Source organism: Catharus ustulatus, chromosome 5 (assembly GCF_009819885.2).
Source record: "Catharus ustulatus isolate bCatUst1 chromosome 5, bCatUst1.pri.v2, whole genome shotgun sequence".
Classification (NCBI taxonomy): Eukaryota; Metazoa; Chordata; class Aves; order Passeriformes; family Turdidae; genus Catharus; species Catharus ustulatus.
The window spans coordinates 75,909,920-75,923,682 of NC_046225.1; the positions used below are offsets into that span (position 1 = coordinate 75,909,920).

At 50.9% G+C, this 13,763-nt stretch overlaps 1 protein-coding gene across 1 annotated transcript in view; it reads right to left on the reverse strand.

Moving 5' to 3' along the window:
- Positions 1–13,763, reverse strand: part of EXOC6B (exocyst complex component 6B) — a 287,927-nt gene that overhangs the window by 224,471 nt on the left and 49,693 nt on the right. Inside the window, 1 exon segment of the mRNA XM_033060798.1 lies at positions 12,336–12,533. Within this exon segment, the coding sequence (XP_032916689.1) occupies positions 12,336–12,533 (198 nt within the window).

The window sequence follows — 13,763 nt, forward strand, 5'->3', positions numbered from 1 at the left end:
CTCCAGTTCTTCTGTGCCAGTGGTCTCTGGTCACAAACAGATCTCCAGTCTCCCAGTGGATCTCTGTGTCCTGTCCCTCCAGGCTTTGTCCTCAATTCCAGCTCTCCTGGAGCCCCTGCAGGGACTCTGAGCATTCCCTGGCATTTTCCCTTCTCCAGGGGAACATTCCCAGAGCAGAGGAGCTCCAGAATTCTGGAATGGTTTGGGCTGGAAAGGACCTGAAATCCCATCCCATTCCCACCCCATCCATGGCAGGGACACTCCCACTGTCCCCAGTGTCCAACCTGGCCTTGGACACTGCAGGGATCCAGGGGCAGCCCCAGCAAATCTGGGAATTCCAGCCCAGCCCCTCCCCACCCTCCCAGGCAGGAATTCTTTCCCAAATCCCACAGAAGTTTTCATTCCATGGCTGCTCCCACAGCCCCCAATCAGCTCAGGAGTAAAAATCTGCTGCTCCCTGTGCTCAGTCCAGCACTTCCCCAGCCTCTGGAGATGCTCTCCTGCCAGGATTGAGACATGCAGAGCTGGGTCCCCAGCAGGACCCCGAGGACAAGGTGACAATCCCAGCAAACCCCAAACACTCAGCGCTGCTCTGGGAAGCGTTTCCAGCCCTGCCTGGCAGCTCTGACACCCAGAGCCAAGAGGGAAAGGATCCCAAGGGCTTCCCAACTGCTCTGGGCAGCTGAAAACATGGAAAAAAAATAATCCTGGGGCAGAGGATGCTCCAAGAGAGCTCTGCTGGTGTTCAATGGGGAAATAAAGGGAAAGTTGCACAGGGGGATGGGACTGGAAATGGAATTTTACCTGCACAGGGAAACAACTTCCCTGAGCATCCTGGATTGAGGGGAGCTGGAAGCACCTCCTGCTTCCACAGGGGCAGCTCCAGGAGACTCTGACCTGGCTCTGGTCACACTCCTGGGCACAGGAATGGGATCTCAGACCCAAACCATTCCTGACTCCACATCTCTGGGACACCAGGAATGCTCCCAAAGCCTCCCTGGATTTCTCCACCTCTCCAGAGTGTCAGGGCAGGAGCAGTGCCCTGGAGAGCACAGGGAGATCAAAACCCTCCAGGGTACCAAACAGAGGCATTTTTATCAGCAGGAATCTGGGAAAACCCAAAAAAAGTCAATTTAAAAGGGTTCTGAGCAGCCACATCACAGTGATGAGAAATTTATCATCCTGGGCAGCAGGATCCTGATGGGAGCCATTCCCAGGGATTTCTGAGGTGATTCCATCCCTGAGCTCCTCCACACCAAAACCAGGCACAAATTGAATTTATTGTGGGGCCAACAGCCCCAGAGCCACGGGGGTCCTGCTGCTCCTGGGAGCAACTCCCCAAAATAAACACCAGGAGAAGCAAGAGAAGTAAAATCACAGAGCCCAACTCAAAAATGAGAGTGCAGGATGAATGGAAGGAGGGTCCCAGCTCCTCCTCCCCAGCTAAAAAAACACCCACAAACACCACAGCAACTCCTGATGGCTCCAAGGAAGGGGCAAGGACTGCTCCTGCCTCCACCTGGCACTTTCCCTTTGCCTAATTATCAATTATTAATTAATCAATTATTAATTCTATCAGAGGGGTTGGAAGATGCCCAAGCCAGGCTGGATTGGTTTGGAGCACCCTGGGATGGAGAATTTGTCTCTGCTCACAGCACAAAGTTAGAACTGGATGATCTTTAAGGCCCTTCCCAACCCAAAAAACCATTCCATGATTGGAAGATAAAGGATTTATTTCCAACATCTCTGGATTTTCAGGCTTTTTAAAGGTCTAAAAAGGCAACCAACACAAGCCCATGCCTGCCCTGGGGTTAAACTCTGGATTTCCTGGTGCAGCCATGCCCAGGGAATGTGGATCCACTGCTGGGATCCCTCAGCCCCCTCCTCACCCAGCTGCTGAAATAAAAAAGGCCATGATTTAGCAGTTTCATTTCTGAGGTCATAAAAGGGATTGAGAGGGATGCCCATTTATTAATAAACTTCCCATGCAGTATAAATTTCCAAGGCAGACTTAAAGGCACAGGATTCCTGTTAAACAAACAGCCAAACCTTCCCAGAGCACCAGGAAATGGGGAATAAAAAACTCTTTTATGGCAACATTTGCAGTTCTGGGAGGTGGGAGGGAGCAGAACCTGCTGAGATCTGCACAGGGCCCTCAGCACCTCCCCAGATGTGTCCTGCACTTCCAGATGTTCCCAGTGGTTCTGTGCTTTTCCCATCCCTGCACAGAGGGATCACGTTTAACCTCGAGCTCCTGGCCTGACACCTCACCCCAAAAACCCTTCCCAGTTCAGATCATCTCCTCCTACTCATTTTTCCTGTAGCTCCCATCCCATCCCATCCCTGGTACCACTCTGGGTCCCAAAGTGACAGCAGGGGGTGGCAGAGGGTGACAAACCCCACAAAATGTCAAAATGTCACCTCCTCCTGCCTCTGGGACTTCTCACACCTCAAATTCCTGGCCTGACACCTCACCCCAAAAACCATTCCTGATTCTCACATCATTCCCATCTCCTCCTACTCCTTTTTCCTGTAGCTCCCATCCCATCCCTGGCACCACTTGGGGTCCCAAAGTGTGAGCAGGGGGTGGCAGACCCCACAAAATGTCAAAAAGTCACATTCTCCTGCCTCTGAGACTTCTCACATCTCACCCCCATAACCTCAAGCTCCTGGCCTGACATCTCACACCCCAGTTCAGATCATTCCCATCTCCTCGTGCTCCTTTTTCCTGCAGTTCCCACCTCATCCCATCCCACCCCTGGTACCACTCTGGGTCCCAAAGTGAGAGCAGGGGGTGGCAGAGGGTGACAGACCCCACAAAATGTCAAAATGTCACCTCCTCCTGCCTCTGGGACTTCTCACACCTCAAATTCCTGGCCTGACACCTCACCCCAAAAACCATTCCTGGTTCTCAGATCATTCCCATCTCCTCCTACTCTTTTTTCCTGTAGCTGCCATACCATCCCTGGCACCATTTGGGGTCCCAAAGCACAAGCAGGGGGTGACAAACCCCACAAAATGTCAAAATGCCACCTCCTTCTGCCTCTGGGATTTCTCACATCTCACCCCCATAACCTCAAACTCCTGGTCTGACATCTCACACCGAGTTCAGATCATTCCCATCTCCTCCTAATCCTTTTTCCTGCAGTTCCCACCCCATCCCTGGCACCACTTGGGGTCCCCAAACATGAGGAAGGGGTGACAAACCCCACAAAATATCAAAATGTCACATTCTCCTGCCTCTGGGATTTCTCACACCTCAAGCTCCTGGTCTGACACCTCACCCCAAAAACCCTTCCTGGTTCTCAGATCATTCCCATCTCCTCCTACTCTTTTTTCCTGTAGCTCCCATCCCATCCCTGGTACCACTTGGGGTCCCCAAGCATGAGGAAGGGGTGGCAGACCCCACAAAAAGTCAAAATGTCACATTCTCCTGCCTCTGGGATTTCTCACATCTCACCCCCATAACCTCAAGCTCCTGGCCTGACATCTCACCCCAGTTCAGATCATTCCCATCTCCTCCTGCTCCTTTTTCCTGCAGTTCCCATCCCTGGTACCACTCTGGATCCCAAAGTGAGAGCAGGGGGTGGCAGAGGGTGACAAACCCCACAAAATGTCACCTCCTCCTGCCTCTGGGATTTCTCACACCTCATCTCCAGAGCCCAGGGAGTGAAGAAAACCCAAATTTCCAAGGCTGGACCTGATGATCATGGAGAACTTGGATGGATTTGGGACACAGATCCCGGAGCTCGGGGCAGACACTTGGGGAGGTTTTGTCTCAAAAAGCTTCCAGATCAAACAGCAGTGGCAGGAGATGGATCCCCTGCCCAGAGAGGGCTGCTCAACACTTAAAATAACACATTGTGGGGCCAAGGCTTAATGAAAAAATAGCAGGGGCTTCCAGAGCCGCCTGAGGTTTTCATCCAGCACAAAACACAAAACTCCCCTCCTCATTTTTCCCTCGAGGAGGTTCCAGGAGGTCAAACTGAGGATGCTGAGGGCACAGCTCCTGCTGTTCATCCAGCTCCTCCTCACCAGGGGGAAGGGGATGGGTGTGAACACCTCCCAAACCCTGAGAGCAGCTAAAGCAAGGCACTGCAGTGACTCTGATCCATCATTTCTCCATCCTGTGGCTTTTAGGAGCCTCTTCCCAAAATCCTGCACTGCGCCAGGTCCCTTCCCATCTCCCCAGCCCCAAGGATGCATTTCCTCTCCTAAGACTTTAATATCCCAAGCAGACAAGCAGCAGGAGCCAAGATTAAGGAGGTCTCCTTCCTAAATTCGACTGGAAAATCAAATTCCTGCTCCCAGAGCTGCCCAGGAGCAGAAACCCCCATCCCCTCCCCCACCCTGCCTGGAAATCTCCCAGCCACCAGAGCCACCTTTGCTGCTGCAGCCAGGGTGGGAAACTCCCAGATTTTAATAAGCAGCAAACCCCCAGAAGAGGAGCTGCCAGCAGAAGGAAGCTCAGCTCTGAGTGCCAGGGCAGGATAAACCCCAGCCCTGCTGAGCTGAGCTTCCAGAGGTTGGGACAAACCCCAGCCAGGGCTCTGTGACCTCTGGGAAACGGGGAACTCAGCACAGGGACATTCCCTGTGCAGGATCCAGCTGAGCCCAAACCACCCCAGCACGACCAGAGCCCAGAAATGTCAGGGATGATGAGCAGGGTAATTGGGAACATGCCCCAAAGTGCCTTTTTGGAATGCTGCTCTGGGCCATCCAAAGGCCACCAGGCAGTGTCTGGAGACTGGGAAATGTCCCTGTGTCCCTTGGAGTGCTGGGAAGAGCTGGCTCCTGTGGCTCTGGGAGGCAGGGAAATGTGGTTGTGTTTAAACAGAGCCCAGGATTTCCCAACAATGCTGGAATCACCTCGTGCCACGTCCCAGTGAGCCCCAGCAGTGCCAGGAAACTGTTCCAGGGGCACAGCCACCTCCTCAAGGGCACTGTCACCTCTCCAGGGTCACAGCCACCTCTCCAGGGTCACAGCCACCTCCCCAGGGGTCACAGCCACCCTCCCCAGGGGTCACAGCCACCTCCCCAGGGGCACAGTCACCTCCTCAAGGACACAGCCACCTCCCCAGGGTCACAGCCACCTCAAGGGCACAGCCACCTCCTCCAGGGGACACAGCCACCTCTCCAAGGGGCACAACCTCTCCCAGTTCTCCTGGATCAACCCATCCAAATTCCTGCAGGACCAACCTGTCCAAATTAATCCTGGATCAACCTGTCCCAATTCCCATGGGAACAACCTGTCCCAATTCCCATTGGATCAGTCTGTCCAAACTCATCTGGATCAACCTGTCCCAGTTCCTATGGGATCAGCCTGTCCAAATTCCCATGGGATGATCCCATCCCAATTCCCCTGAATGATCCCATCCCAATTCCCCCTGGATGATCCTGTCCCAGTTCCCATGGATGATCCTGTCCCAATTCCCCTTGATGATCCTGTCCAACTCCCCTGGATGATCCCATCTCAATTCCCATGGGATGATCCCATCCCAATCCCCCCTGGATGTTCCCATCCCAGTTCCCATGGGATGATCCCATCCCAATCCCCCCTGGATGATCCCATCCCAATTCCCATGGGATGATCCTGTCCCAATTCCCCTGGATGATCCTGTCCCAGTTCCCCCTGTCCCAATCCCCCTGGATGATCCCATCCCAATCCCCCCTGGATGATCCCATCCCAATCCCCCCTGGATGATCCTGTCCCAATTCCCCCTGGATGATCCTGTCCCAATTCCCCCTGGATGATCCCATCCCAGTTCCCCCTGTCCCAATCCCCCCTGGATGATCCCATCTCAATTCCCATGGGATGATCCCATCCCAGTTCTCCCTGTCCCAATCCCCCCTGGATGATCCCATCCCAGTTCCCCCTGGATGATCCCATCCCAACCCAACTCCCCCTCCCCAGCCCCTCTCCACCGCTGCATCCCGGTGATTCCCATAAACAACTCCATCTTTTCCTGCCCCTCTGGGAAGGCAGCTGTGACACTGCTGGCTGTCCTGGCTGTCCCCACCCCTGGATCCATGGCTGCCTTTTGGCTGGCTGGTTCTTGGCCCCTCTCTCAGCAGCTCCAGCCCCAGTGGCCTCTCCACATGCCTGGCACATTCCAGCCTGGAGCAGGATAATAAAGGCCGGCCCGGATATCAGCACGTGTTAATGGGATGTAATTCAGGCCTGGAGCTCAGAGCCCTGTAAAAAAACCCCACCAAAACCCAAACACACACGCAGGTTACAGGGCCAAAGTCCAAGTGGAGTTCAAGTGTGCACAGCTCCTTTCATCCGCTCCAGGCCCCGTCATTAACGGCGAGATCTGGAACGCGGCGAATTCCCCCGGAATCTCGGTAATGGAACTCAGATTGGGATCAAACCCAGCGGGGAAGGAGGGCAGGGAGAGCTCTCTGCTGGGATGGGGAGAGCTGGGGATGCTCTGGGAGAGCTGGGAATGCCTCCCTGAGCCCATCCCAGGAGGGTTGGAGCTGCCGGCCAGATCCTCGCCACGATCCCAAAATGAAACGTTCAGCCCCTGTCAGCGGCAGCCCCGTGGCTGTAATGTTACAAAAACCCCATTTCCCTCCCATGGCAGCGAGGCCTCCTCCGCTCCCGCTGCTGAAATCAAACAATTTTAAAGGAATTTATATGATCCTAATTTAAACCGAATGCGCGGAGCTGCCAATCGCGGCTCCCTGAGCGGCCGGGACTGCGGCCAGCCCTGCTCCTTCCCAGGGCTCTGAACATTCCCAGAGTGAGCCCTGCTCCTTCCCAGGGCTCTGAACATTCCCAGAGTGAGCCCTGCTCCTTGTTCTGCTCCTTCCCAGGGCTCTGAACATTCCCAGAGTGAGCCCTGCTCCTTGTTCTGCTCCTTCCCAGGGCTCTGAACATTCCCAGAGCTCTGAACATTCCCAGAGTGAGCCCTGCTCCTTCCCAGGGCTCTGAACATTCCCAGAGCTCTGAACATTCCCAGAGTGAGCCCTGCTCCTTCGCAGAGCCCTGAACATTCCCAGTGCTCTGAACATTCCCAGAGTGAGCTCTGCTCCTTCCCAGGGCTCTGAACATTCCCAGAGCTCTGCTCCTTGTTCTGCTCCTTCCCAGGGCTCTGAACATTCCCAGAGTGAGCTCTGCTCCTTGTTCTGCTCCTTCCCAGGGCTCTGAACATTCCCAGAGCTCTGCTCCTTGTTCTGCTCCTTCCCAGGGCTCTGAACATTCCCAGTGCTCTGCTCCTTCCCAGAGCTCTGCTCCTTGTTCTGCTCCTTCCCAGAGCCAGCTCTGCTCCTTCCCAGAGCGAGCCCTGCTCCTTCCCAGGGCTCTGAACATTCCCAGAGTGAGCTCTGCTCCTTGCTCTGCTCCTTCCCAGAGTGAGCTCTGCTCCTTCCCAGGGCTCTGAACATTCCCAGTGCTCTGAACATTCCCAGAGTGAGCCCTGCTCCTTCCCAGGGCTCTGAACATTCCCAGTGCTCTGTTCCTTGTTCTGCTCCTTCCCAGGGCTCTGAACATTCCCAGGGCTCTGAACATTCCCAGTGCTCTGAACATTCCCAGAGTGAGCCCTGCTCCTTCCCAGGGCTCTGAACATTCCAGTGCTCTGAACATTCCCAGGGCTCTGCTCCTTGCTCTGCTCCTTCCAGAGGTGAGCTCTGCTCCTTCCCAGAGCCAGCCCTGCTCCTTCCCAGAGCTCTGCTCCTTCCCAAAGTAAGCTCTGCTCCTTCCCAAGGCTCTGAACATTCCAGTGCTCTGCTCCTTCCCAGAGCTCTGCTTCTTCCCAGAGTGAGCTCTGCTCCTTCCCACAGTGAGCCCTGCTCCTTCCCAGGGCTCTGAACATTCCTAGAGTGAGCTCTGCTCCTTCCCAGGGCTCTGAACATTCCCAGTGCTCTGCTCTTCCCAGAGCTCTGCTCCTTGTTCTGCTCCTTCCCAGAGCCAGCTCTGCTCCTTCCCAGAGCGAGCCCTGCTCCTTCCCAGGGCTCTGAACATTCCAGAGTGAGCTCTGCTCCTTGCTCTGCTCCTTCCCAGAGTGAGCTCTGCTCCTTCCCAGGGCTCTGAACATTCCCAGTGCTCTGAACATTCCCAGAGTGAGCCCTGCTCCTTCCCAGGGCTCTGAACATTCCCAGTGCTCTGTTCCTTGTTCTGCTCCTTCCCAGGGCTCTGAACATTCCCAGGGCTCTGAACATTCCCAGTGCTCTGAACATTCCCAGAGTGAGCCCTGCTCCTTCCCAGGGCTCTGAACATTCCCAGGGCTCTGAACATTCCCAGTGCTCTGAACATTCCCAGAGTGAGCTCTGCTCCTTCCCAGAGCCATACTGGTCATACTGGGAGGGACACCCTGCCCACAGTGACCCCCAAAGCTCCCCCAGCTCCAAATCGAGCTCCATGGAGCTCCCTCCCCAAAGATTCCAACCCAGAGATAACCCTGCTCCCAAAAACCTCCTCAAGTCTGCACATCAGCACCAAAAAACAGCAAAAAGTTGGGGTTTGGAGAAGCTGGGAGATTGCAAAAATTTGCTGTATTGTGCAGAGGAAAATTAAAGACAAGGGGATCCAGGAGAGCTGGAATTGGGGACAAGGGCTGGAGGGACAGGACACAGGGAATGGCTTCACTGGGAAAGGGGAGATTGGGCTGGGATGTGGGCAAGGAATTCCTGCCTGGGAGGGTGGGGAGGGGCTGGGCTGGAATTCCCAGATTTGCTGGGGCTGCCCTGGATCCCTGCAGTGTCCAAGGCCAGGTTGGACATTGGGGACAGTGGGAATTGTCCCTGCCATGGATGGGGTGGGAATGGGATGAACTTTAAGGTCTCTTCCATCCATGATCACCATGCATGAGCTGCTTCCAGGATGAAGAAATTCTCCCCATTATTCCAGGGAATTTTAGTGACCCCTCATTCCAGGCTGCTCCATCCCTGAATTTGGGATTGGAACAACCAATCCCCAGCACAGCCTGTCCAGATCCTCCAGCTTGGAATGGTGGGGCAGGAAGAGGAGGAAGGGTTGGAATTGGTGAGGAAAACAACCAGGAGAAGCCCCAGGATCCCCTTGGAGCAGGAGATGGAGAAGGAACAGAGTCACAGGAGCAGGGGGAATGGAAGAGCAGCTGTGGGTGGGAAAGGATGGAAACAAAGGTGCAGAAGTTTCTCCAACCAGAAGAGCAAAAAAGGTGCTGAAATGATGGAAATTTCTGCTCATTTTTCACCTAAAATCCACAGATGTGGCTGCATGTGCACACCCCATCCATCAGCACAGAAACAGGAGAATCCTCTCCCACAATCCTGGACATGGAACTGGGAATTACCACACAACACCTCCACCCTGTGATGTCCCTAAAACTGAGAAACAGCCTTCAGGGGATGAAAAAGATTAAATAATTACATCAAGTGCCTCCCTGCATTCAATGGACACCAAAAAGAAATGGAATTCCTGTTCCCTCCCAGCCACAGGAAGGATCTTCCCAAAGCTCTGCCTCCACAAGGAACTAAAGGAGAATTTTTATTGGGAATTCTGTCCTGGAAATTGCTGCCTCAGGTAAATCCAGCACCTGGAGCCCTTCCAGACATCAGCCCCGTGCACATCTGGATGCACATCTGGATTGGGGAGGGGTTTCTGCACCTTCAGGGAGTTTAATCTGAATAAAAAGTTTGCTGAACTCTCCCCACACAGCTCCATTCCATGAGGGAAGGCTGAGTTTGCCTTCCCAAAAAACAAGGAAGGAGCTGGGAAGATAAAAAGGCACTGAAATACAGGGAAATTAATGAATAAATTAATTAACTCCTCACATTAGGCTGCTGCAGAGAAAGGTTTGTAAGACACCAAACTGAATTTGTCTCTGCCCAAAGACACAAGAGCAGAATCCCAGCAGCTCCTGGGGAATCCCAGCCAAGTCCTTCCCACCCAGGAGCATTCCCAGGCACCCAGCAAGGATCTCCCTGCAAATTCTGAATCCCAGCAAAGCTGCAAAACCCTCCTGAGGAGTAACTTCAGAGCCTCTCCAAGCTCTGCTGCTCAGCTGGGATGAGATAAAATCCAAATATTCAGTGGGAAATGCTGGGAAAGGCAATTCCTGATTTAAGGAATTCATCAGCTCATCCTTCACAGGCACCACCAGCAGCAAGGGCACAAAACCAGGTTTGGGTAGGGTTTAAAATCAGTTTAGGACACAGAATTCATGGAATTACAGAGCACAAAGTCTTGGGTTTTTATCCCAAAATTGGGGAATCAAACCCAGGGCTCCCAGCAGCACCAATTCCCTGTGCAGGGAATTGGAAAAACACGAGTGAAATGGGTTATGGGGAGTTACACCCCAGGGAAAAGGAAAACACGAGTGGAAAATGGAGTTATGGGGGAATTAACACCCAGGGAATTGGAAAACACGAGTGGAAAATGGGGTTATGGGGAATTACATCCCAACTGCACCTCCCAGACTGCCCAGAAAACCAAGGGAAACTCCAGCTGGGAGAAGCCAACCACACAATGGATCCTCAGTTCTCAACAGTTCCTAAAATTCAGCACAGAACTCCAGGAGCAACCAGGGGAGGAGCAAACATTCCTCAGTAAATAATCCCAAACTCAGTCACTGCCTTGGCTTGGGAAAGCAGAATTCCATGGAATGAATGAACTCCCAAAACTCCAAGGAGCAACCAGGGAAGGAACAATCACTCCTCACCCAGGAACAGAATCCCAAACTCAATCATTGTTTCTGCTTGGAAAAGTAGAATTTCACAAAACAACATCCAACTCTCCCAAAACTCCAGGAACAACCATTCCTCAATCCCAAACTCAATCACTGTTTTGAATTGGAAAAGCAGAATTCCAATGGAACAAAGGAACCTCCAACCCCTCCCAAAAACTACTCCCAATTCCCACTCAGTAAGAGAATCCCAAACTCAATCACTTTTTTGCCTTGCAAAAGCAGAATTCCATGGAACAAAGGAACCTCCAACTCCTCCCAAAACTGTCAGGTACAACCATTGTTCAGTAACAGAATCCCAAACTCAATCACCTTTTTAGCTTGCAAAAGCCAAACTCCATGGAACAAAAGAACACCCAGCTCCATTCCTCACCCATAACAGAATCCCAAACTCCATCACTGCTTTAACCAGAATTCCATGGAATGAATGAACACCCCAGCTCCATTCCTCACCCAGTGAAGAATCCCACATCCATCACTGTTTTAGCAGAACGCCATCCTCACCCATAGCAGAATCCCAAAACCAATCATTGTTTTTGGCTTGGAAAAGCAGAATTCCATGGAACAAAGGAACCTTCAACCCCTCCCAAAACTCCCAATTCCTCACTCAGTAAGAGAATCCCAAACTCAATCACTGTTTTAGCAGAATTCCGTGGAATAAAGGAACCTCCAACTCCTCCCAAAACTCCCAGGAACAACCATTCCTCAATCCCAAACTCAATCACCTTTTTAGCTTGGAAAAGCAGAACTCCATGGAACAAAGGAACCTTCAACTCCATTCCCCTCCCATAACAGAATCCCAAACTCCATCAGCTTTTAGCGGAATTCCATGGAATGAACGAACACCCAGCTCCATTCCTCACCCAGTGAAGAATCCCAGACTTCATCACTGTTTTAGCAGAATTCCATGGAACAAAGGAATACCAAGCTCCATTCCTCACCCATAACAGAATCCCAAACTCCATCTCTGTTTCAGCAGAATTCCATGGAATGAACGAACATCCAGCTGAAGAAGCCCACACTCTATCACTGTTTTAGCAGAATTCCATGGAATGAACAAACACCCAACTCCATTCCTCTCCCATAACAGAATCCCAAACTCAATCACCTTTTTAGCAGAATTCCATGGAATGAACGAACACCCAGCTCCATTCCTCACCCAGTGAAGAATCCCAGACTTCATCACTGTTTTAGCAGAATTCCATGGAACAAAGGAATATCGAGCTCCATTCCTCACCATAACAGAATCCCAAACTCCATCACCTTTTTAGCTTGCAAAAGCAGAATTCCATGGAATGAACAAACACCCAGCTCCATTCCTCACCCATACAGAATCCCAAACCCCATCACTGTTTTAGTAGAACTCCTAGAACAAAGGAACCTCCAATTCCATTCCCCTACCATAACAGAATCCCAAACTCAATCACTGTTCAGCAGAATTCCATGGAATGAACGAACACCCAGCTCCATTCCTCTCCCATAACAGAATCCAAACTCCATCACCGTTTTAGCAGAACTCCGTGGAATGAACGAACACCCAACTCCATTCCTCCCCCATAACACAGAATCCAGAACTCTATCACTGCTTTAGCAGAACCCCTCAGAACAGAGGAACCCCAACCCCTTCCCCAAACCCTGAGATCCCAAGCCCACCTGGCGGACGGCGTCTCGCCGATGCGCTCCGAGTGCTTGCGGATGCTCTCCAGGAAGTCCTTGAGGTCGGCCATGGAGCGCTCGCGGTGTCCTCAGCCACGCGCAGCCCGGATGGTGGCCACCATGGCCTGGCAGAAGCGGTAGTGGCTCACCTGCGGCAGGAACGTCTGCTCCAGGTGCTCCAGGGTCTTCAGGGCAGGGTAGTGCCTGGGGACAGGGACAGAGCCTGGGATGGAATCCAACCAGAGCCCAACCGTCCAGCAAATCAATCCCAGTTGGTCAGAGGGAAACCAGGAGATTGAATTTGGGGAGAGTGAAGGGTTAATTGGGATAAACTGAAGGACATTAATCCACTCACACATATAGAGTTGTAAGTTTAAGATTTAAAATAAGTGCCCAGGTCCATTAGGTTCATTAATTTTAGGTTTAGGTTCATTAATTTTAGGTGTAGGTTCATTAATTCTAATACACTTAATTTCTGTTGTGAGATAGGATTAAGCCTCTCACACACAGAGGTGTAAGCTTAAATTTCAAAATAAGTGTCTAGGTTTAGGTTAGGTTTGTTAATTTTAATACATTAATTTTGTTGTGAGATAGGATTAAGCCATCATGCATAAAAGTACAAGTTTTAAAGTAAGCAAGTGTCTAGGTTTAGGTTAGATTTCTTAATTTCAATGCACTTAACTTCTGTTGTGAGATAGGATTAAGCCACTCACACACAGAGGTACAAGTTTAAATTTCAAAATAAGTGTCTAGATTTAGGTTAGGTTGTTAATTTTAATATAATTAATCTGTCTTCTGAGATAGGATTAAGCTACTCACATATAGAGGTATAAGTTTAAATTTTAAACTAAGTGTCTAGATTTAGCTTAGGTTTGTTGATTTTAATACACTTAATTTCTTTGTTGAGATAGGATTAAGCCACTCACACACAGAGGTAACAAGTTAAATTTCAAAATAAGCAAGTGTCTAGATTTAGGTTAGGTTTGTTATTTTAATACATTTAATTTCTGTTGTGAGACAGGATTAAGCCACTCACACACAGAGGTAAACTTAAATTTCAAATAAGTGTCTAGATTTAGGTTAGGTTTGTTATTTTTATACTTAATTTGTCTGTGAGATAGGATTAAGCTACTCACACACAGAGGTAAAATTTTAAAGTAAGTCAGTGTCTAGGTTTAGCTTAGGTTCATTTAATACACTTAATTTTTGTGAGATAGGATTAGCCACACACAGAATAAAGTTAAGTTTAAAATAAGCAAGTGTCTAGTTTAGGTTAGGTTTTTTTTTAATACACTTAATTTCTGTTGGAGATGGATTAAGCCAGTCACACACAGAGGTGTAAACTTAAATTTCAAAATAAGTGTCTAGATTTAGGTTAGGTTTGTTATTTAATACTTAATTTTTTGTGAGATAGGATTAAGCACTCACACACAG